Source organism: Microchirus variegatus, assembly GCF_963457635.1.
Source record: "Microchirus variegatus genome assembly, chromosome: 12".
NCBI classification, from domain to species: Eukaryota; Metazoa; Chordata; class Actinopteri; order Pleuronectiformes; family Soleidae; genus Microchirus; species Microchirus variegatus.
The window spans coordinates 17,248,318-17,272,872 of NC_139813.1; the positions used below are offsets into that span (position 1 = coordinate 17,248,318).

At 41.6% G+C, this 24,555-nt stretch overlaps 1 protein-coding gene across 1 annotated transcript; it reads left to right on the plus strand.

Moving 5' to 3' along the window:
• Positions 1-13,249: 13,249 nt before the first annotated feature.
• On the plus strand, positions 13,250-22,884 carry LOC310934643 (adenylate cyclase type 8; the record flags this gene model as incomplete). The annotated part of the gene is made up of 20 exons (XM_083898430.1): positions 13,250-13,405; positions 14,410-15,144; positions 15,470-15,619; positions 15,786-15,916; positions 16,096-16,207; positions 16,452-16,579; positions 16,681-16,839; positions 16,940-17,174; positions 17,293-17,463; positions 17,560-17,660; positions 17,831-18,032; positions 18,889-18,981; positions 19,117-19,277; positions 19,741-19,822; positions 20,003-20,161; positions 20,294-20,440; positions 20,699-20,791; positions 20,924-21,038; positions 21,145-21,347; positions 22,669-22,884. The coding sequence occupies 20 exons, from the start codon at positions 13,250-13,252 to the stop codon at positions 22,882-22,884; spliced, it is 3,549 nt and encodes a 1,182-aa protein (XP_083754556.1).
• Positions 22,885-24,555: the final 1,671 nt, after the last annotated feature.

A 24,555-nucleotide genomic window follows, 5' to 3' on the forward strand; every position in this document is an offset into this window, starting at 1 on the left:
GAGTGTAGAGGTTTGAATCATTTTCTAGGAACTGCGGAAATATGGAAAGACAAGACTAAAGTACAGAGCTGCCAAATGTCGATTGGCAAAGTCAGTGTTGGCGTGAGGCCATCATTCAGTCAGAGATTACAAACTTTGAGATATGTTTTCCGTGCTATTAAATCTTCAGGGACAGAAAGGTTTAGTAAGCATCGCCACCATGTGTGTCCCCCGTGCTGTTGCACAACAATAGCTTTTATTTCACAAACTCAGACACAAACTGAGTCAAGGCAAATTTGTTAAAAGGCATTTTGAGGAAAGCCAGGTAGAAAAAGAATGAGGTCACACACACAAAACAATAATAATCACACAGATGCCTCACTGATAATACATAGACTCTCTTTCCGAATAAGTCTCTTTCCTCAGAAAGATATAGTAAGTGCAGCACACAATATTCTGACTTTGCATTGAGGGGACAGCAAGCTACTTATCCAGCAAGAGCTGCATTCTGATTGGCTGAAGTAATTCAGCAGTGGTGAGTCATAAGGGGACCCTGGGAGAGAGAGAGAGGAAAAAGAGGAAGGGGGAAAAAAAAATGTTTGTGTCCTATCACACAGCTTTTCATAACAAGCATTATATGCGTAGGCTACATTCATTTCACACAGACATGAGTTTTATGATCACAAATAGCAGTAGAAAAAAGTAGGTCACTGCAGTCCCAGCAAATGGACTCTAGCTTCAACAAGGTTACCTGTGCTTTTCTTTTTTTTCCCCTTTACTTCCTATTCTCTATGCTCTATTCTCCAAGAAAAACATTCATGTTCTTCTACAGTGAACCAAATGTGCCCAGATGATAAAAAATATATTCTCATCATAAAATGAACCAAGTGTGCACATTTTCAAGACGGAATCAATCAGCGGTCACATGGCTGTTTCACCATGACACGAGGCGACAAAGTTCCTTGCGCAAATAGAGTTGATGAATAAAAACCCAAACAAAAACAAACGTAAACACAAGGATATTTTTTTAACTTAAGGGCAATAGGTATGGTAATTATAACAAAGTATATTGCGAGTAGGGGTTAGGCTATTGACGACTACTATCCGTAACCAAACATAATATAATTTCCTATTCTGGACTGCATTCAGTACATGCACCAGCCTTATGGTGCGTCTCCAGTGACCTACACCAGGGAAGAGGGGAGTTGATGCAAGTAGGATGCCCTTGAAAAGCCTTTAATTGCATAAAAGGGATCTTTACTGTCTTGTCTCCTCTCTAAAACTTCCACTGAACTCCACAGCAGGACATCTGCTGGTGTCCCGACACATATCTAAGAGCTGTGCGTCTATTCATAGCAGTGCTCCTCTCTCTTCCATCACTTCAAACACTAATGAGGCTTCTGCATCACTCCCTACCTCCTTTCCCTTCATCCCCTCCTCCTCCTGCTGCTCTCTCCAAACCTCCCTCACTTATTCCTGCTGTATTGGCTCAGGGCTTGGGTGTAGGAGTCACCCCTGAATAAATCAACAACAAAAAAATAAATGCAGCAGGTCCCAAGTGTAGAGAGGAGAGAGTGGAGGAGAAAACAAGTGACAGACATAGACAGGGAAAGATAGAGAGGGAGATCGAAGTGTGATGGGACAGGTGGACTGAATGAGTCACAGATTAGTGCTACTTATTGTATCTCTCATTTGTCCAGTCTATATTGGCCCTATGCTCTCCGTCATCAGTAGAGGAAATATATTTTTTGTCAGGAGGGGAGAGAACATAAGCATCGTTTTTGCTCTGCACTTGGTTACAAAATGTGATACATAATATTAGAAAATGTACTTGTCCTGTGCGACCTTTAAGTTGCTGCCATTTTTTGCACGCAAACAACCAAATGCAAATGTATTTTGAAGAGTTTTTTATGTATATATATATATATATATATATATATATATATATATATATATATATATGCGTGTGTGCGAGTGTATGTGTGTGTGCCAAAAGCCAGTTTAACTAAAAGCAGAAAAGCAGTCTCTGCAGCTGTGTCCCAATTCAGGGGCCCCCATCCTTCAGAGGCTGTATCTGAAGACCGACTGTGCCTCTGCGATAAGGCCTCACTGTTTTCAAATCCATTTCAAATGTGGCTGAGAAATGTATTTTTACTAAGTAGTCTGCAGAGTCTAGTTGATGGATGCCACTTCCAAAGTGTGACAGCTTATATCTCGAGATACGGTGTGAAGGTGGCTCGAGTTGGGATGAATACTGCTGCTACTTCGCTTTGCCCAGAACTTCACCAGCATGCGTAGTTTCAGCGCTGTATTTAGGTTAAGTAGAACAAATAATAGAGAGTTGCTTTGTATCTCTGTGGTGTTGTTGATAATGGTGGGTTAGTGTATAAAGAGCGGAGAGAGAGAGAGAGAGAGAGAGAGAGAGAGAGAGAGAGAGAGAGAGAGAGAGAGAGAGAGAGAGCGAGCAACAGTGGGTGGACAGGAATTTTAAAGACAGTGGTGAAAGGCATACATAGCAGGGGATCTCACGACATCCACCCACTCTGACGCAAGCTGACTACACATTAAGGATCTGGACACTGAGCTCTTCCGCACTTCCACAAACACTCGCACATTAACCCACACTCAGACACACTTTAATGACAACGTGACAGTGTAACAACGAATTGCTGGTTGTTTGTAGATAGAAGAAACAATTACATCTCTGCCATCTGGTTCAGAGATGCTTCAACTCTTTCCTGTGTACGTGTCCCACTGCTTGGATTCTTGGAATAAATGTAGAAACAGGTTAAGAGGGTGTTCTTCCCTACCCTTCAGATCACCACAGCGAGGAGCCAGCCAATCACAATGCTATTTTTATTCATGTTACAATGGCCTGGTGCATTAACAGATAACACTCTCCATTTCCCACAGCATGTCAGCTTAACATTTTAGGAAACAGGGGTCTAAAAACAACAACTACATGTTGAAGGGAGAAAAATACAGAATTCTGAATACAAGTAGGTTCTTAATCATTTCTTCAAACACTGTGCACTGTGAGCCACACAAATCAGTACTGAGCATAAACACTCAACACAAGTGAAAAGGTTCAACCTCAGCACAGTATGACGGTGCATCTTCTGAAACACAACAACAGAACTATCTATGATAGACTAAATATAAGCACACACACGATAAGAATGTGAAAAGTGGACCGAGCATATCTTGCAAACTCATTTATCTGTACCTGCTGACCTCAAGCTGCTCTGATGCACCAAAAAGAAAAAATCACGTGGATGATAAGAGTAGAGTAAATATAGCTCTGGTGCCCGGCAAGAATATAAGACACACTTCGGATATCTGGACCTCACCTTCACCTGGGGTCATCGGAAGCACTAGTTTGACAGACCACAGACATACTGGAGCAAATACACACACTGTATTGCTGGTTGGTTACAAAGCAATTTGGCCTGAGGGGGAGGGAGGTTTCACAAACAGCAGAAACTAGTAACATGCAGCAACAAACAAGAGAGGAGAGTAAATAACAATTAATGAGCATGGGGCTGATTCAACAGCAGACTAACATGCACACAAGCTGTCACACAGTGAATTTGGGGAAGAGCTGCAGAGCAGATGAGAAGAGGAGGTGAGCAACGAGGAGAGGAGACTGACATCTGAACTGTTGTCACGAAAGCATGCAGAGGAAAGCTATTCAGATATATGACCGAAACACCTATTTCACAACGCCCCCCTCTCTCTATTTCCGTTATGTCAAGCCTCACGAATTGAGAACATGTCCTCATATCATTGACACATACACAGTGCATACAATTTGCAGTGACATAGGTACAGCATACACATTTTTTCCCCCCCACCATCAATCCCTGTACACCGAGTCAGATCAAGTGTGGGTGGCAGTGAACACAGCTGGTAAAATGCAACCAACCAACCAACGCTGTACACAGACACAGCAGCTGCCATCAAATCCTTGTGAAACAAGGCCAATCTGACACACTATGAATCACAGTCAAACTGTTACTAAAACTAGGCTGCGAGAGTCCCAAGCATTAGCACACCAGTGCAGTGCACAGGCAAACCAAGCTAAAGCGTCTCCTGTGTCGTGTCTGTGTTGATATTGTCTTCCTTCACCCATCAATAGTCGGCAAAGTCCAAGCAAAGCTGCCTACATTTTTAATTAGTGCTAATCAATGAGCCATATATCAGCGTGACCCAGAAACACCAGAGCAAATGTCAGCACCAGCATGTCATCAAGGGCATTGTCGTGAAAGCCATTAAAGAAAAGCTAATAAATAAAAAACATTCAGTACAACATCTCCGACATAAGTTCAGCAGTAAGATTACTATTATTTTAAAGCAGAGATCCCAATGTTATCATATGCAACATAGTACAAGGAATCAAAAGTGTTTGTTACAGAAAATAAACATCCCGAAAACACGTTCCACCTTGCACACTAACACTGCAATTTAATAGTAATAGAGTATCCTTGTAAGAGACAACGTTCCCATACTACGCTTTTAGGAGACATTATACTGTACTGACAACTGCAGTCTGTCACGAGAAATCTGAGAGGAAATGTATGGAATGTAGGAAAACCGGCCGGAGTCGGGATGCTTCAGATTACTCGCATGACGTTAAAGCCAAGAACACGAACACATACACACACACACACACACACACACACACACACACACACACACACACATACAAATGCATGAGAAGAATGACTTATTCTTACCGTACATCACTCGTGATGCTGGAGACTCACTGCAGCAGCAGCAGCTTATGTTTCCTTAATGTGGCTTCAGTGGTTCATACAGACATGCTGCTGTGCCAAGAGGCACTGGAAATTCACTCACACGCATACACACACACACACACACACACACACACAATGCTCACTCCGGGATAAATGCCTGCACGTGTACTTGGAGCTAAAAGGCATAAGAATGTGCTCTGTGATTGGTGCAGAGCCTGGCTTGAAGCAATGAATTACACACACACACACACACACACACACTCCGCCTGCCGAGCCACACACACGCGCACTGAAAAGGGGGCTGAAGTCAACGTCAGAGAGAAGCGTGCTGTGATGACCTTGGATTTTCCTGTTTGTCTTCGGCGACAGCGCTCCTTCTGAAGGGGCGGTTAGTACAGATTTTCACATGCAGGTGCACATAGGCAAACATCCGCCTCACTTCTCATAATTTCTCTCAGTTGCAGAGAAATAGGGAGATTATGAGAGAAATATACACCACAGGGACAGAAAGGGAGAAGACCTCCCACTCACGCAGTCTCCCTGTACCTTCTCTCCGCCCCCTGCCAGCATCGCTCTTCCCCTCCTCTCCATCACTAATCTTTCCATGCCATCTCCTTTACTTGCTTACAGTGTTTCCTTCTGTGCTTATGCAACTTTCTGCTATATTTTCATTGGTTTCGTAGCTCGTCATCAAAATGTCTGCCTTTTCTCCCTTCTTCATATTGACATAATTCAAAATGAAGTTTCTGCCACGACAGCAAGTGGAAACCCCAAATACGCCAGCCTTTAATTTTTTGTTTTGAAATCAGTCGCACTTCTTAACACAAATAATGTGTGATTACATGGTTTACTGGTATTTGCATCTTTAACAAGCTGCAGCAGCTGTGAAATGCTTTACAAGATGTCTGTGTTGTTGACTAATTCTCATTCAGATTCCATCTTTCTGTAACTAAACTGAATTCACACGGTGCTGATCAGCAAACTGGCTCACATCTCTCAGATGTAGCAACTACATAATCACACAGCCATAAACATGACAAGCATAAAACCAGGTATTAGTGTTGCCAAAAATAGATCTGATGCATGAACAATGACAATGACACCAAAAAACCTCCTGATGCTGCAGCATCACTGTAGAACATGAGATGTGCTTGATGTATAATAATTTGTTTCTCCAAAACAAAGACATAAAATACTATGAATTCTTAAAGATTGACTACCAAATCAAGAACCAACTTTTTTGCAAACGGCAACACAGTATAAGGTTTGAAAAACCAGAGATCTTTGTGCTCAGCTGACAGTGACTAAACAACCTGAAGAGAGATGGTGTTACAAAGGGACTAGTTCAATGAATTACAGACAGAGCCAATTTGTTCTGTTCAAACATGTGCAGCGGCTGGTGTTAAGACTGCAGCCAAGAGCAGTTTCATTGACAAATATTCTGCACACAACTTATTAAGGTTGAGACAAGATACTTTCAAGAGGAGTGAGATAAATGTTGCTCACTTTGCTTAGAATAAATTGCAATAGGCACAAAAAAGCTTTGTTTTGCTTGTTTTGGTATACTAGCACTTCTGAACCACCATTCCCTGTCGAGTTACTCTACATGCCACGCAGAACATTTCACAAATGAGCGAGTTTATGCATCCGCCATGATTAAAACTGAAAGCAATTAAATATGACCCAGACAGAAAATTAACTTGACTTCACATTAATTGGCTGAAACTTTATAACGGTAACAGCTAAATAGTAATTAAAGCCAGTGTTGCTTTTTATGATTGCTTCCTTGAGTGCTTAAATAATCTGATAAACCTCAATTTACTTCTGCTTATGACAAGACCAGTGGTAGTTTGCAATAAGTCAGAGCCCTTATAGTCAATTTGCAGCACGATACATTTTGTCAACCATCAAAGAAGAAAGCAAATTTTCAGTCAAATCCTTCTCTCACTTGGAAACATAGAAGTAGCCATAGAGCGAGAACAGAGGAGGTGGTGTTGTCACTTACCCTTGCCAACGCGATGGTCCAGAAGGGTACGACAGTCCAGTGCCAGCCTCTGAGAGGCTGGGACATCAGGAGCAGGCAAGGGCATGGCAGGCAAACAAACACTTAACAGGCCACAAGCAAGCACACACACTCAGACACACACTAACCCTTTTATAGATGCGGGGAAAAAAAAAAACCTGACCAATAGCGACAGAATTAAATTTCTTTTAAAAAGAAATTTAAAATTCAAGACTGCACTTACTCCCTTGCATCCACAACTCCCTGGTTCCAAAGCAATACAACTCCAGCAACTTACACATATAACTGTCTTTGAAAAGAAAAGCTGACTCCCACTCCAGTGTAAAGTCTGACACCAGAGCAAATTCACAACATCACCAAGTAGCCCCTCCACAAAATAACTTGTCCCTGTCTTGCGGCGTCTTGGTAATTTATGTTAGTACACTGGCAGATTTAGCGTATTAACAAAGAGATTAGCGATTAGTCTTTCCATGGCAGCTCTGCTCTGTGTGCTCCTCTCTCATTAATAAACATCTCACTGACACAATGGGGCTCACTATCCACCAGAAGGCTCTCTCTGGGAGACACAGAGATAGGAGGGTAGAGAGAGGCAGGGAAACAGGAAAAACCGTGGGACAACTATTCATTCAGTGGGCTGTAGGTGCAAGGAATGTGGCCACCAGTGGATCCCAACACAGGCAAAGTGTGTGGTGAGTGATTTCTGTGCAAATTCATTTACTTCATTTACTTTGGCAACTATGAATGCCATGACATTATTGTGATAACTTTGAAATAAAATAGCTTAAAATAAGGTTTGTTTGTTTTTTAGATGTTTAACCATCATTTGGTCATTTGTGACCAGCAAAATAAACAGAGTAAACAGATGAACTAATGAACTCAAACAAAACATGTTACTAACATCTAAATAACATTAAAATAACAATAATCAAAAATGTTTTAAAACCATAAGATATAGACTTTTAATACCAACATCAAAGCACGAAAGAATTGTAAGTAATACCATTATCATTTCCTGGGATTAGTAGACAGATGCAGGCTCCCTCTTATGGCACATGTATGCTAGTGAGCTAGCATCCATTTCTCTCCTTATCCAATTAATTAAGCCACCTCAGTCAATATATACTAATCGCTTTGTATCCCTATGTGCAATAATAATATTGTATATAATTCCATCCCTTCATGTAGTGTTTGTATCAGAGAACATTCCACACAATCAGCAGTGATTTGTTGTGCATTTGGATTTAACACCTAACAATCTAGTTTTAAATGACCCAGCAAAGCACTTCCATTCAACTTTTGTTGTCTGCTAGCAGGTTGATAATTACTGGGTGTTACTCACCTGTCATGTTGGATGTCTGTCACAAGGCGGCGTTGCTCCTCCAGGTTCACAGTGGCACGGGGATGGGCGGCACTTCAGCCCGCAAAGGAGTCCTCCACCAGAGGTTCAACAACCAGGAAAACCGCTGGTTTGTCTTAGGCCTGCGGAAGTTAGCATGCCCAGGTTAGCTGACACTCTAATAGACATTCTTGACCTTTTTAACATGTTTAAAACAACGAAAACAAAAACAGTTCGAAATTATTAAACCGGCGACATTCGAGTAGCGAGACGGGTCATCTTATCACACTCGGGCATACATTTAAGACGATGACAGCTGCCACTAAATGATTTTCACGTTAGCAATGTTAAACGTGACAACTTTGTTCTTCCGTGACAAGTGTTTCAATTAAGTCATGTTCGTTTCCGATATACACGTATTATTTTTTCTTAATGTGACAGATACTTTAAAAAAAATGAACATGGTTTACGTGAGCGTCCATGTATGATACTACCATGCTAACCTTAGCTCGCTGCTGGCTGCGCCTATAAGTGTCAACATACTCTCGACTTACCATGAAGTGAAAACAGTGTAAATCCTTTAAAAAAAATGTGCAGCATGCAGGCCTTTAATGTCCGGCCACCGTGACCACGGTTCAGTCAAACCGCACGTGTAGTTACTGTTCCTTCAGTTACCTGTTGTACAAGTACAGCTACACACACACCACACACAACACAGAGGCTGTAATATTTGCTCTCTCTCTCTCTCTCTCTCTCTTACCCACTCACTCACACACACACAGGTTTGTGCAGCTCTTCTTGTTATGGCACTTTCATTCATTTGGAGCATCCAACCTTAACCATAACCAGTTTATGTCCTAACCCTGAACTCAATCTAACAGTATGAGTATGTATATACACACACATTAAAAAAAATGTAATTCCCTATTTTCCTCTTGCAGATGGGTAATAGAGCATCCTGACTTCTAAATTGCTGCCAGCATCTCCACTGTATCTCATTCATCTCAAATTCAATAATGTATGAATACGAATGATGGATAACGCAATTAACCTGCCAAATCACAGTAGTGTTATTATCATAATAGATTAACCATAATAAAGAAAAAAACGCTCTGTATCTCCTTTCCTTTATACAAGTCGATCGCAGCAGTAGATCAGACAGAATCAAATAAAAGTTTCAAAAAGTTTGCAAATTATAGACATAATTATGTTCATCTTTCCTCAAAAGGCGTCATTGCAAGTGTAACATAACCTAAACCTGAGCGTTTTGCAGGACAATATTAGTGCAGATGGGAGACATTCAAATTCAGACAACTTTATTGATTTCAATAAGGAAAAATTCAGTTGCAGCTCATTACACTCATACACGTGACGTGTCACATTATCTGCCACCTTTTTTGAACCCCCACACTTGGTGCTTCACAGTGGACCACACTATTCGCACACTAAGGAATTTAACACCACTAAGCCATGAGCTCTAAAGTGTCTTTTATGTAGAATTATATTTGTCCTCCCATGCCCTGTGATGCTGACAATTCTCTCTTTGTTCATTAGACCCCTTTTGGACGGTATGGCAACACCTACTGTGGAAGATCTACAGTAAGTTGTGAAGTAACCTCTTTAAGTGACCCGACTCCTATAGACTTTGAATGGAGGTAAAGTGTGAAGACATTTTGTGGCAGCGTCAAATTTTTCTCTCTCTTAACTTTTTTGATGCCACTTGATCTGTGGGAAATAAGAGTGTAGTAATGGCAAATAAGTTCTTTGAAAACATCACGACTTGGGCGTCTTTGTTTATGCCTGCAAGTTTGTGCAAGAGCCAACAAATACAAATACGAAACGCCTCAAGCGTTTATACGCACAGACAAGTCTCCAATAGACCTCTGTGTATACGGCACAAGTGAAATGTTTGGCAAGCACAAAGGCTGTAGGGTCAACTGTGCTGGTGTCGCTTGAATCAGCTGATTAGTGAGCGGCCAAAGCAGTTACCCTTAATACTAATTATCTTGTTTGTGTGTGTGTGTGTGTGTGTGTGTGTGTGTGTGTGTGTGTGTGTGTGTGTGTGTGTGTGTGTGTGTGTGTGTGTGTGTGTGTGTGTGTGTGTGTGTGTGTGTGTGTGTGTGTGTGTGTGTGTGTGTGTGTGTGTGTGTTCTCCCTGAGGAGACTAACACTTCCTCTCTCCTGCCACAGGTGGACTCAAGTTCACAGGCACTGCAAATACTGTAGAGTCACTAAGCAAAATGACAGATTAAATAAACACACGTGCGCTTACTCCAAGTGATTTTCAAGAGTAAGATTAGTAATCTAATCCAAGATGGCGTGCATTGATTCATTCTCTTTGTCCACTGACCATCACGACTAACGAAACAAAGGGCTTTTTTTTTTTACACGTGCCGTTGCCGACGCGGTGGCACAGTATAGTAGAAGTAATTGCCTTAGACCTGTGGGCTATTTTTGGATGTACAGTAATCAGCGAGAAAGGTCTGCGCTACACCATCATGGTCGAACAGATGGGAACTCATTAGATCAGCCTGAGGAGCTTTGTGCGTTGCCTGGACACAATTAGCAATGCGAGTCTCAGAAACTTTAACCAGCTTACAACCACAGGGACCACAGGCCTGCTGCCCAGTTAGATCGTCAACACTGAAGTCCACTTCACGATATTATGTGATGTTCTTGATGTGATTTTATTCTGTATTTGAGTCGTTAGCCACTCCTCTGTCTTATTGATGCATCCATTATCTACCGCTTCATCCTCCACCAGGGGGTCGCAGGGGGTGCTGTGCCTATCTCAGCTGACATAGGGAGATAGGCTGGGTACATCCTGGACATCTCAGGGCCACATATAGAGACAAACAACAATTCACTCACACTCTCACACCTACGGTCAGTTTAGAGTGACCAATTCACCTAATCCTCAAATCTGCATGTTTTTGGACTGTGGTAGGAATCCAGAGAACCCAGAGAAAACCTACACACATGGAGAACATGCAAACTCCTTGCAGAAAGACCCTTTGTTCCAACTGGGGCCTCGAACCCAGGGAACCCGGGTCTTATTGTTGCAAACGCGAGAGCACTAACCACTACACCACATGTTTATCTTAATATTTGAAATGTGGCATGTTTAAAATAGCTGTTACATTTTTTTTTTACTTTTACTGGTGAATTTGGAAAAATTAACATGAAAACAATGAATCACGCTTCAAGCAATACATCTAACAACGCTGCTTAATGATCAGGAAGTGTGTGTGTGAGTTACCGAAGCATACCAGCATGGCACTGATAACACATCACTTATACTAAGATTGGCATCACCTTTTTTTTTTTTATTGTCATGACATGAAGGAATTGGAGATAATGGTCAAAAAAGGAGGGGCCCCACGGTTGGTGTAGCTGTTATTGCTCTCACCTTTGCAGCAAGAAGACCCAGGGTTCGGGCCCCAGTTGGAACAAGGGTCTTTCTGCATGGAGTTTGCATGTTCTCCCCGTGTGTGCTCGGGTTTTCCTCCCACAGTCCAAAAACATGCAGATTTGGGGATTAGGTCGCTCTAAATTGCCCGTAGGTGTGTGAGTGAATGGTTGTTTGTCTCTATATGTGGCCCTGCGATGGACTGGCGAACTCTCCAGGGTGTACCCCGCCTATCGCCCTATGTCAGCTTAGATAGGCAAGAAGTAGATAATGGATGGATGGATAAAAAAAGGAGAGTGAATGAAACTGAGAACACATGAAAACAGACTAATCATAAAAAGTGTAAGCCCTTCTTTGAAAAAGGTTTGGTTGCCTCGGCCTACATGTGAGAGAACTGCTTTTAATTTCACGTTGTCTTGTGACCAGTGACCTCAGCTTTTCAAGACAGTGAGAGTGGCTGCTGCTGCTGCTGCTGCTGCTGCTGCTGCTGCTACTGACTCGCTAATCCTCTTTGCACTCCTCGCTCCTGTCCTGCCGCTCTGCTTCAGAGCATTTGTTGACTTCGCATCAAAACAGTGCAGTCGGTGACCTACAACCCTGCCAGAGCTTCTGCACACACATTTCTGGCTGCACCTTCCTCTCCCGCTCCTCATCACTTTTGGATTCTGCACAACAGTGGACGCTACATCACTTTTCATTTTCCCTATGTGTGGATTGTGCCTTACAAAAAATTGGAGATTGCAATGGAATCTGCAGAAGAGGATTTTGATGACCTGGCTGAGTGTATATTGGACTTGAGCATTGGATATACAATATGTAAAAGAATACAGGTCAGTTTTGTAGCTTCGTAGCTAGTGATTCTTTTACAGCAGAGAAAAGTCAATAGACGGACTGGATATGATAAAACATTTAACATCAAAATAGTTATATTTTGAATCAAGTTTTCACCCTGTGAATGAGCGTTAATAGAAAAGCTCTCGTGATTTAAAATGTTTTATCATATCCACTCATGACAGTGGACTGTGAGTTGGGTGGGACAGCAGAGCAGAGACAGAAGGACCAGGAAGAGTTAAACTCTGAGCATTAAACAGCTCAGGTCTAAATCTGGCGAGCGGATAATTTGTTGGAAAGCTGCCTTTCTTTTGGCACACACTGTGTCAACACGTGGAGCCTGACAGGTGACTTTTGGTTTTAACGTGCTGAATTATTCATCCATGTCAGAGATTATATTATTATTATAGAGAGAGATTTATATGCACATATATATTGCTGGTGAAAAGTATAGAACATGTTGGAACAATTAAACTAACAAATTCACACTGACAAATCGTTTTTTCTTTCATTATCAATTTATAAATGTATATAACATTTATATACATAAAATTGTATACTTTATAATGATGTATTAAACAGATTCCACAGATAATGTTCATTGTTCATTTTCAGTGCTTACTTTTAATCATAACTTTGGGACATAAATAGCAATAATAATATTACATTATAACAGTATTATTCAATACAAAAACACCACAACTCCCTCGAGTTGTAAAATCTCGGCTGCAGATTATTGTGAATTGTTTTGCCATGATGAGAGTTTATGTAATCTAAATATCATTAAAAGTCTTCATTAACCACCACCACCTCCTTCTTTCTTCTCTTCCACATCCTGTAACGTTGCTCCCGCTCCAGACGACTGCCTCCTCCTGATCCAACACCAACAGCCTTGGCCAACTCCAATCATCACCATGGTAACCTTTTCAGAGACCACTCAGGTTGCCCCTATGGGGCTTTGTGAGCCACCCTGCCTTACTGCAGCGCTTTCACCCGGGCTACGGCGGAAAAAGATGCTGTGGCAGAATGCTGTGAAACACATCATGATCCAGCAGGAGCTCAACGCCCAGGTGACTGGTTATGCCACACTCATCTGTCCAGATGGAACTGTTGTTTGTTCCCCTACGTCTGATTTGTGTTTGGTGTGTGAAGGTGTCTTCAGCCAGGACATGGAATTTACCCCTTAGAACGCAAAGCATTAAGGCTTTTTTTTCCATTATTGTTAAAACATATATACAGCTATAAGTGTGTCTTATGTCCTTTTTATCCAGCACAGCCTATAGACAATCTGATGATTTTTAATTTTCACCAACTATATAAAAACACCACAATAAATCAAAGTTATCTTGGCTCATTTTTAGGAACAAAAACAAAATAACGGTCTACTTTGTGACTTTTGCACAATTATCCCGACCCAACAACACATAAGAAGACCAAAGAAACACATTTTGTAAAGCCTAAATATGTGACCTATAAACACACACACCCAGGATGTCCATATAAGGAGTTGTGTATGATTCCCACGGCAATTTAACAAGGGTGCACGTGCTGCACGTGCACCTAATGCACGGATCTGTGCCACGTGAGCACTAAGGGTTAAAGCAACAGCAGGCCTGCTTTGTCAGTCGTGGATAAATGATATGCAGTTAGTATAAAAAGTATAGATTGGCACACAAAAAAAGATCTGGCCAAAGGATTCACTGGTTATCAAAACATCATGCTATTTTCACTGACTTTATAAATAAACAAATTAAATTAAAAGTTGTAGTTCAATTGCGGAACATTTTCATGGGTGACGCGTGTATACAATAGTGAATAATATACAGTATAAGTTTAATTCTGGTGAACTGGTATATTAAAGGGTCATAGAAAATTCTCCAAATATACAATCCATTGAATGTTATCTACAACTGCAAACCACAGAGATGAAAAAGACACTTTCTAAAAGACCAAAATGAATTTGCCTTCCACCATTTCTGTAAGGTGTAATGATGTTGGATGATGATATGATGGAAAAAAAGGCGGGAGCAGTGCCTCCTACAATAAACATGTCTGGTTTTCTGTTGCAACGCAGGTCGGTGTGGAGCCAGCACGCAAAATCTTTGTGACAGATACCTACATCGACGAGATCAACAGACAAATCCTCAACAAGGGCTCACGCGGCCTCACCAAACGTCGCTCCTCCGTCTTCAGAGTCCACCCTCGTGGGTCCACCTGCACACAAAACAGCACTGGGGGCTCTTTCAGTGACTATTCCAGCGATGCCGACTTCTTCATGCACTGGGGCCGCACTGTTCTTGGTGTGTACGTACCCTCCCTGAGGCATACTTTTAAATCCCGCGACCTGGAGAAACTCTACCAGCAGCATTCCTCCCACCAAAGACGCAACTCTCTAGCTATCACGAATGTAATCGATGCTGTGGCCAAGCTGCACGTGTTGGTTCTGTACCTGGCGTTGGCCCCCGAGCCTTCCAAAGACACTCTGCGTGGCTGCCTGACAGGCATTTTCATGATGTTTTCCATAGCGCTGTGCATCGTGGTGTTGACCTGCAAAGACTCTTTGTCCCCGCGCTGGCTCCACTATGCTGGCGTAGCGAGCTGGTTGTCACAGACCACGCAGGTGCTGGGAGGACTGGTGTACGGACTAGAAAAAGACCCGTCGTGGTACGTTTTGTTCACATTGTTCGCCACATACACCCTGTTGCCCTTACCTCTGCTGTGGGCCATGTGTGCTGGCACCCTTACCTCAGTGTTGCACCTTCTGGTGGAGATTGCGCACAACTACAATGATGCAGTACAAATGAGAAAGGTGAGGAATTCAGTCAACTGACTTTGACTGATGAGTGCTGGTATAGCCCCCCCGGAAATGTGTTTCCATTATTCAGTATCCTGAATTATTTCCTCCCTCTAATGAACTAATATGGCTGCATAAAACAGTGACTGAATCAGGACATTGATTGATTAGTTCATCCATTAATTGAATTTGATCCATTTAGTTTGAGTTTTGGCTCGGATTGTATCTGGCTGCTGCTCTGTGCATTAACCGTCTGAAGACCAGCACTTTCAACGCATATCAGATATCTACTTAAATGTATTTAAAGGCTGAACAGATGTTTGCTCTCCCTTGGATGCAGGTGTTTGCCAAAGGCCTGCTGTACCTGGGTATGAACACAGCTGGCTTGTTTATCCATTACTTGACAGACCATGCACAGAGACAGGTTTTCCTGGAGACACGGCGCTGCATTGAGGGTCGCCTCAAACTGGAGCAAGAGAACCAGAGACAGGTTGTTTTTAAAAGGCTGAAGTTTTGCTCTGTTGTCAAACTTGGAAACGAATAGAACAGAAGGATTAAATCCTGTCGTAAATCGTCTTGTGATGTGTTTGTAAACAGGCGCGATGTTGGTATTAACAGTACACTGACACACTGGGCTCATTATTTTTGGCACACAGGAGCGTCTGGTGCTGTCAATCCTGCCTCGCTTTGTTGCCTTGGAGATGATTGCTGACATGAGCTCCTTGGAAGATGAACTCAACCCTCAGGAGTTTCACAAGATCTATATCCACCAGCACAAAGACGTCAGGTACGGCCATGTGCTCACACAGCGAGGCTTACGTCGCCAACAGAGGGGTTTAAAATGTTTTGGAAAGGATTACATTACGGAGTTTAGTATGTGACAGAGCAGTTTAAGAGGAAACTCGGAGGCAAACCTGACTGTGTCGTGCAGTAACGTTATTTCACCGTTGTCCGTCCTCTCTGCAGCATCCTATTTGCAGACATCAAGGGCTTCACTCTGTTGTCCATGAACCTGTCGGCACAGGATCTGGTACGAACGCTCAACGAGCTCTTTGGACGATTTGACCGACTGGCAGAGGTGAAAACCCTGAGTATTTCTTAATTATCCATTAGATAACATGGTTTAGACCAGGGGTCTCAAAATGAAATGACCTGGGGGCCCATTGAGTGTCTAAATTGGTCAGTAGGAGGCTGGCCATGTGAGAAAAAAAGTATAATATCTCTAAAATAATTTGTTTTTGACCTGATAATAAGTGGTGGGCCGCAAGTTTGAGGCCTCTGGATTAGACAAAACTTGAAATAAAAGTCCTCACTCATTACAGGATCATCACTGCCTGCGAATAAAGATATTGGGTGATTGTTACTACTGTGTGTCTGGGGTCCCTGAGCCACAGCAGGCCCATGCCCGTCACTGCGTGGAGATGGGCCTGGCTATGATCACCACGATACGGTCAGTCGAAAGCCCTGCGTCCAAATCGACTGTCAAATATGTCACAAAACAACAAACGCTCCAAAAATATGACTGTGCACTCTATCTTCCACAAACACCAGGTATGTGCGGAAGGAGTTAAACTTTGACATGGACATGAGGATCGGCATCCACACAGGCTCTGTCCTGTGTGGAGTGCTGGGACTTCAGAAATGGCAGTTTGACGTCTGGTCCTGGGATGTAGGCATCGCCAACATGCTGGAGGCTGGAGGAATACCAGGGTGAATGTTCTCAGAGAATCTATTTTTCCCTTTTTGGGTCATTTGGGAAGTATTTCTTTGTACATCACTAATAATAATACTTCACTTCTCCATCGCTCAGACGCATCCACATCTCAAGGGCGACTTTGGACTGCTTAGAGGGCACCTACAAGACAGAGGATGGTCACGGTCGCGACAGGAACGAGTTTCTTAGGAAACACAACATCGACACGTTCTTAATCTGCCCTCAGGAGGAGAGGGTCAAAGTTCACCACGCTGAGCCCCCCAGAGTCCAGAAAACAAACCAGACTTGGAACCTGGAGATGCCTTTCAGGAACGTCAACGACATGAACAGTGTAGGTCCAGGGATGCAAAACAGAGGGAAATCACTATGTTTGTGGTGTCGTGTGCCTGGTGTCACACAGTCAAATATTAATCTCACCCCATTCCTGTTTTACTTTCCCTGTATTTTAGATCCTGGCCTCTTTTACAAACGGCTCAATGCCCAACATATGGCAGTCGACCTCCAAGGAGATCAACAAACGCATCAAACATGCCATATTGGTTCGAAGCAGTGAGCGTATGCACAAGGAGCACATAACTCCACTGACCTTGGTGTTCAAGGACACAAACATTGAGGACAAGGTATGTATGATACCGACAGAGTGAGATGTTCATATACACTGCTGCAAAGTAAAGACATGATTCTGATCTTCTTCTTTTTATCTCTTTTTGGTCCAGTTTTCCCAAATGAGAGATGAAATGTTCAACTCCAACTTGGTCTGCTCCTTCATCATGCTCCTCTTCCTCATGGCTGCACAGGCCCTCATCCCTGCTCCCAGGTATCAACTAATACATATAATATTATAATTATTCATAATTGCACCTGAAGGAATCTTTATTCTTCCACAAATGTCAATGTTATTTTAAGTTTGTTCTCAGTATACCCAATCACAACAAGTGATTCTTCTTCTTCTTCTTCTTGTCGTCCAAACTCATCCGTCCTCTGAAGGCTGTTCCCAGCCGTCCTCCAGTTTTTAGTCTTTCTGCTCATCTACATGCTGCTGCTACTGCTGGCCCTGGCTGAGGAGTTCAAGTGGACGCCTTTTGCACTGCAACAGTTCTGCTGCTGGATCCACGAAAACAACAGTGCCCGCAACCTTCTCACCCTCACGGCCATCGTCGTCAACTTCGGTTTGGCCTCCACTGACATGGTGAGAGACTGAATGACGCGGGCCCTGGTTTTTTCTCCTATATTACACAAACAAAAAATTAATGGCGTGCTGTCTGGTGTGCGAAGGCCGCTGTCATTCCATAATGTGTGGATCTGACTCTAAAGAGTCCCACCATTAGATGTCACAAATTCTGGCCTTTGGAGCTCTTTTGAAATAGGTAGATAATTATTAATTCTACAAATATGGACACATTTTTATCCAAGTTACAATAGAACGATCAGTGCGGTAAAAAATATAGCTTGGCTAAAGGCTAAAGGCTAAATTTTGGCGCCATATTTGTTCAAGCCAAAATGTGTGTCAAAATATCATTTTAGATGAATTATTGTCTTGATCTATACACTTGATCTTATTCTACAGACTGAAGAGAACATCTTTGTTTGTCACAGAGTTGCACAAATATCACACATTAATCCTTTTTAATATGTTTTTGGAATGAAAATGAGAATAATGACGTCAAAATGACGTAATAACATTCCCTCTGATATCGGAAATTATATCGCAATCGCATTTCCTGTCAGAAATAATCACAATTAGATATTTATTCATGTGTCTACCGGAACCATAAAATTTCAAGGGTTCACTTAGTTTCCATCAGCACCTTAATAGGTTAGATCACACATTATGACCAACATGTTCAGAAAAAGCAGCACATTGAAAAAGGTTCACTCACTTTTGTATTACTTCTGCATGTCCTCCTGTTATAGAAATGTTCCACCTCAAAGGTATGTATGGATTAAGAGGGAAACTCAGACATAGGCATATTTGGTATGTCTGAGTGAGAAATTTTGCTTTGTGATTTGAACTACATATGCTGTGTGTCTGTGTCTGTGTGCAGGTATGGTGTATTGTCACTAACACAGGAGATGCAGACATGATGGACAGAACTAGCACAGTCTTGCTTCCACTCAGTGTCTGCACTTATCCTGAGGTAAGGACGAGAGACGGTTATACGTAGCATATTTCTTCAATATCACCTGAAGAGGATTTGAGTTAAGTTTGTGATCTGGCGTCACAAACTTAAACGTGTTCATCCGAAAACATCTTTGCTGCACTGTCTCTTCAGGTGTTTGTGTTGAGCGGTGTGATCGCCATGGTGACTTGTGCCGTCTTCTTGCGTCTGAACTCTCTGCTGAAGCTGGCGGTCTTGCTGCTGGCCGTGGCTTTTTACTCCTACCTCATCCACCTGGCCTTCCTCACGCTCACACGCCATGACGTGCAGCACAAGTTAGTACAAATACTGTTTTTTTTACTCCTGCTGTACGCATGTTTAATACACTACCGTTCAAAAGTTTGGGGTCACTTAGAAACCCTTTTTTTTCGAACGAATATGACATTAACCAGAAATACACTCTATACATTGTTAATGTGGTAAATGACTATTCTAGCTGCAAACGTCTGGTTTTTAATGGAATACACATATACACATAGGTGTATAGAGACCCATTTCCAGTGTTCTAATGGTGCATTGTGTTTGCTAATCGGCAAAGTTTGAAGGGCAAAATTATCTTGTCAATGTCAATGTCTTGACTGTATTTTCTATTCATTTTGCAACTCTTTTGATGAATAAAAGTGTGACTTTTAATGGAAAACACCAAAAAAATTGTATAGGTGACCCCAAACTTTTGAACGGTAGTGTACATCAGGTGCATATTCCAGGAATCAATATTCCACCTCTCTTCACGAACAGGTCTCATTATGTCAGGAGAAACGGAATCGCCATCCTTCTCATGATGATGTTTATTGTTGCCGTCTTCTACAATGGACGCCAGGTACCGTCTCCCCCTGTTTTCTCATAGCATTTTTCAAAATATTAGTTTCATTCATCATGGATTTTCTTAACATGCATTATTAAGAGGACACATGTTTGACTGCCATGACAGCGTATAGATAAAGGTGAGTGCTTCTAAAAGACAGGGTGAACACAAAGTATCTGCCCTTTGTCCTCCAAGTGGGAGGCCACGGCCAGACTGGACTTCCTGTGGCGTCTGCAGGCCCAACAGGAAGTGGAGGACATGAGAGAGTTGCGTGAGCACAACGAGTGTCTGCTGTACAACATCCTGCCTGTGCACGTGGCTCGACATTTCCTGGACCGGAGCAAGCATGATGAGGTATCATCATCATCAAAGCCCCGACTTATGAGATCATTTAAGATAACCTAACTGATATATATGTCTTAAATTCACGTTATGAGCCTCTATCTGTATTCCTCTGTCGTGATAATGGTGCATGATACATTTCAGGAGCTTTACTCCCAGTCCTATGATGAAGTGGGTGTTATGTTTGCCTCCATCGCTGGGTTCAATGAGTACTTTGAAGAGAAGGAGATCAAACATGAAGGAGTAGACTGCCTCCGACTGCTGAATGAGATCATTGCCGGCTTTGATGAGGTAAGTGTAAATCAGAAATAAATCTGTTCCGTATAAATAAAGTATGTATACATTGATTTAACCTTATTGTAAGATAATAGTTGAACAGTATATAACATTTATTTTCTGGAGTTAAAACAGTAGACACCATTCTTTTCACTGTTCAGTCTAAGTCTTGCTGTTGCCAAATGTGATTGCTTCTCATTGCATGACTCAGCTCCTATTATGCAAGTTTTGTTTGGTGTTTTTCCCTTTCTAAATGTTTCTTCTGCGTCCAAGTTGCTGGAGGAGTCATACTTCCACTATGTGGAGAAGATCAAGACCATCGGGAGCTGCTACATGGCAGCCTCTGGCTTAGCTCCAGACAGACAGGTGGGAGATTCTCTTGTGTGTGTGTAGAGTGAGTTGTTTTTGTTTTGGCTGCATTTGGGCCTCCCTCATTGGCAACAGCTTTAAGAAAAATTCATTACTCACTGTCTATCCATGTATCTCTGTCTCTCTCAGGTTTCCATGGATGAATGGAATCACCTGAGCGAGCTGGTTTTGTTTGCGTTGGCAATGCAGGAGACCTTGAAAGAGATGAACAGGAACACAGCCAAGAACTTTCAGCTGCGTGTGGGTATGTGGCTGACCTCATTCACAAACACATACAGACTCCTACTATACTTTTTTTTTTTTTTATCATTTGTCCAAGATAAATCACTTTCTTTGTCTGATTTAAACAGGCATCGCCCACGGGCCGGTTGTGGCAGGTGTGATCGGCGCCACCAAGCCGCAGTATGACATCTGGGGGTCCACAGTGAACCTGGCCAGCCGCATGGACAGCACAGGTGTCAGCGGACGTATCCAGGTACCTGAATCCACGCGGAGGATCCTGGCAGAGTGGGGTTTTGTCCTGGAGCTACGTGGAGAAATATTTGTCAAGGGGGTGAGTAGCACCGAAAGATTATTCTGATTGCTTTTTTGCTAGGGCTGGTTGAAAGAATGATGCATAGCTAAGTGCATTTACACAGTTGTGCAGCATAGATGAGCAGTTGTTGACATGAGGAACTATGCTTCACTGACTGAACCCTCATTTCTCTTACATCCCTTTTACTTCACACTGATTAAGTGCTAAACTGCTCAAAAAAACATTTAGAAGTGAATGCTACTAATGATACATTCGCAAATCTACTATTTGATGTTTTCTTGCATTTCGTTGTTGATACGTTGTGATTTTTTGGGGCGAATCTGTTCAGTTCAGTTCAGTTTATTGTCCCTAAAGAGAAACTTGCCTTGCAGTCAGGTACACAGATAGCACAAAAATACGGGGGAAAATAAGGACACACAACAGGTAGATTCACTGGCTAATATGAGTTAAAAACACTTAAGTTAAAACACTATCTTCTTTCCTGATTGACTAATTCAATGAGATTTACAGGGTTGTGCAAAGAGTTGTGCAAATTTAACAAACGTATTGCACTGGGAATAAAAGTGTTCTTTGTCCTGTTGGACATCAGTGCATCATTTTTCATGTCATGATGTGGTACCCACTTAAAGTACCCACTTCTTAAAGATGACAAACTATTGCAACCCAATCAAATATTATTGTAAATAGGCAAAATAGTCATTTCAAAGAGACATATGTTGGATAAATGAATCACAACTTTTTTTTGCATGTTATTTAAAACATTTTACTGCAAATAATTCTGTTCAATTATTAGGAGACCTAATATCTATCTACCGTGACGCATCTGCGGATACCAGTCTCTGCAAATGACTAATACACTGTAGTGCACAATATATACCCTGTGGCAATTCATTCTGATGTGTGACTTTCTTGCTATTGCATTAAAATTGCTTTCTATCTGTCACATTGTGTGAAGTCACATTGTGCAGCTCTGTACCTGTGAGTGATGACACAAAGTGATAATGATGAGTGATAAATGTGTGAATGTGTGAATTTTGACACGCCACAGCAACGACTAACATTAAAGCTGTATCTCGTGAGTCCCCATTATTAAAAAAAACTTAAATTTGGCCAGAATACAAGTAAAGGCTGTTATTAATCAGCACAAATGTAGAAATTCACCCATGGATGATTAAACCACTCCAGATATAAAGGAACAACTACAACAAGGGGGACACCTACTGGTGAAAAGAGACAACAGACATTAGACGGATCAAATAACTTGCATTTTTGGTCCAGGATCAGGTATGACCTCTGAGACAGAGTTGAGTGACTGCTGTTGTTGTTGCTTTTGTTGCAGGTGAGCGAGCGCCAGGGCAAAGTCCGCACCTATTTCATCAGCACCATGCGCAGCAAGACGGCCAACGCTGCGACATATGGCCGCACAGGAGAGAGGACAGGAGGGCGGATGACGCTGGCAGGAGTGGTGTTTGGTCTCGTCCAGGCCAGACACAAGGAGAGGATAAGAGAAACCAACGGGGGGTTCAGTCTGACTCCCTGCACCATGCAGTGCTAAAAGGGTGACAGCAGGTTGTGGAGGACACAGTACATCCGTATTGTTTCCACTGGTTTACACCTTCGTTGTTTTTATTTCATACTTTGCCATAAGATAATCAGCAGCTCACTGGTCACAGGATCCAGTTTCCCTCCATGACTGTGTCCTCTTCAGTTTCTCTGTCATCTTCAAAAAGGAAATGTATATGTCATCAACATACAGAGAAACTCTTTAATTGTTTTTTTAATTTTAATTTTGCACAACTCTAGCAAAGGCCAACATGTTATTATTTTTTCTATCCAACTAGTTCTCACACCTCTAAGCCAAAACACACTACCTCAAAACAACCATCACAACCTTTTATAGACAACCAGTGGCCTATACAATACTGACTTGTGTTTTTACCATACAATTATGCATTATTATATACTAGTGTCCATTCATCAGCTGTACCATAAGAATACCTAACCTCCATGTATGTAAACACTGAGGCAGAATCTACACAGGGGTTTGAACTCATGTTTTCAATTAAACTGTGGAACTGGACAAAGAGATTGGGCTGATTTAATGCTAAAGCACCTCCCATACATGTTACATGTGCTTCATGTAATGCTATATATTTTTATTTTTCATTGCAGGGACGATGCATATTGATGTTTGTCATGTGAAAACCATGTGAATCTGAGGTTTTTTGTTTGGATTTTTATGGATGTATATGCATGATTTGATCAGGTTTGGCATTCTGGGAAAAAAGATTTAATTACAACAACCACAAACCTGGGTGGTTTTAGTTGACTTCAACTGTGCTACATTTCATTAAGCAGGTCAGTTTTCATGCCTGAAACACATACACCTATTAAAATGGAGCAACTTTGTCAGACTTTCATTTTTGCTTTGGGCTGAACGAGTTTTCTTGGCTCGACTAGTTCTGACTTCAAGGAGCGCGGGGATTCTACTGATCGTCTATAATGAAAGATGGATCACTCTGTCATTGGAACATTTTATTTTAACTTGAGTATTAACCTTTCTTTTCTTACCAAAGATGGAGTATGGATATTGGTATGGGGAGATAAATATAAGAACAATTTCCTTTATTTATGATATATGTTTATTATTATTATTATTATTATGATATTATAATATCATAATAATAGAATAGAATGGACAGGCCAACAGGCAGACAACAAGCAATAGATGAACAAATAATAATTTAATTTAATTATTTAACTTTATTATTATTATTATTATTAATAATAATAATAATAATAATAATAACATTAAAATTACAATGATTAGATCACATTCACATGAAATATCAATTTCAAAGGCCAATGGCAATGCAATCAGATATCTGTAACTGATTTATGACTTTTCCACATTTTTGTAATCTACAATTTAAATCTGTTTAGTAAATCAAAGGGAGTTGGAGGTGTCTTTAACCAGAAAACTCAGTTGTCTAAACACTTAATTATGGACAGTAGCAATTTATTTGAAGATTGAACTTGCGTTTGTCTGACTTTTGTTACAATTATCGACAAATGTGTTTGAGAAAAATGTTGTGAATATCTGAAACTGTTTGTTTTGATTATGACAAATATGAATATTTATAATACATATCCAGAGTAATATGGAGGACGAGACCTGACATATTAATAAATAAATACAGGAATAAATAAATGCATGCATATATAT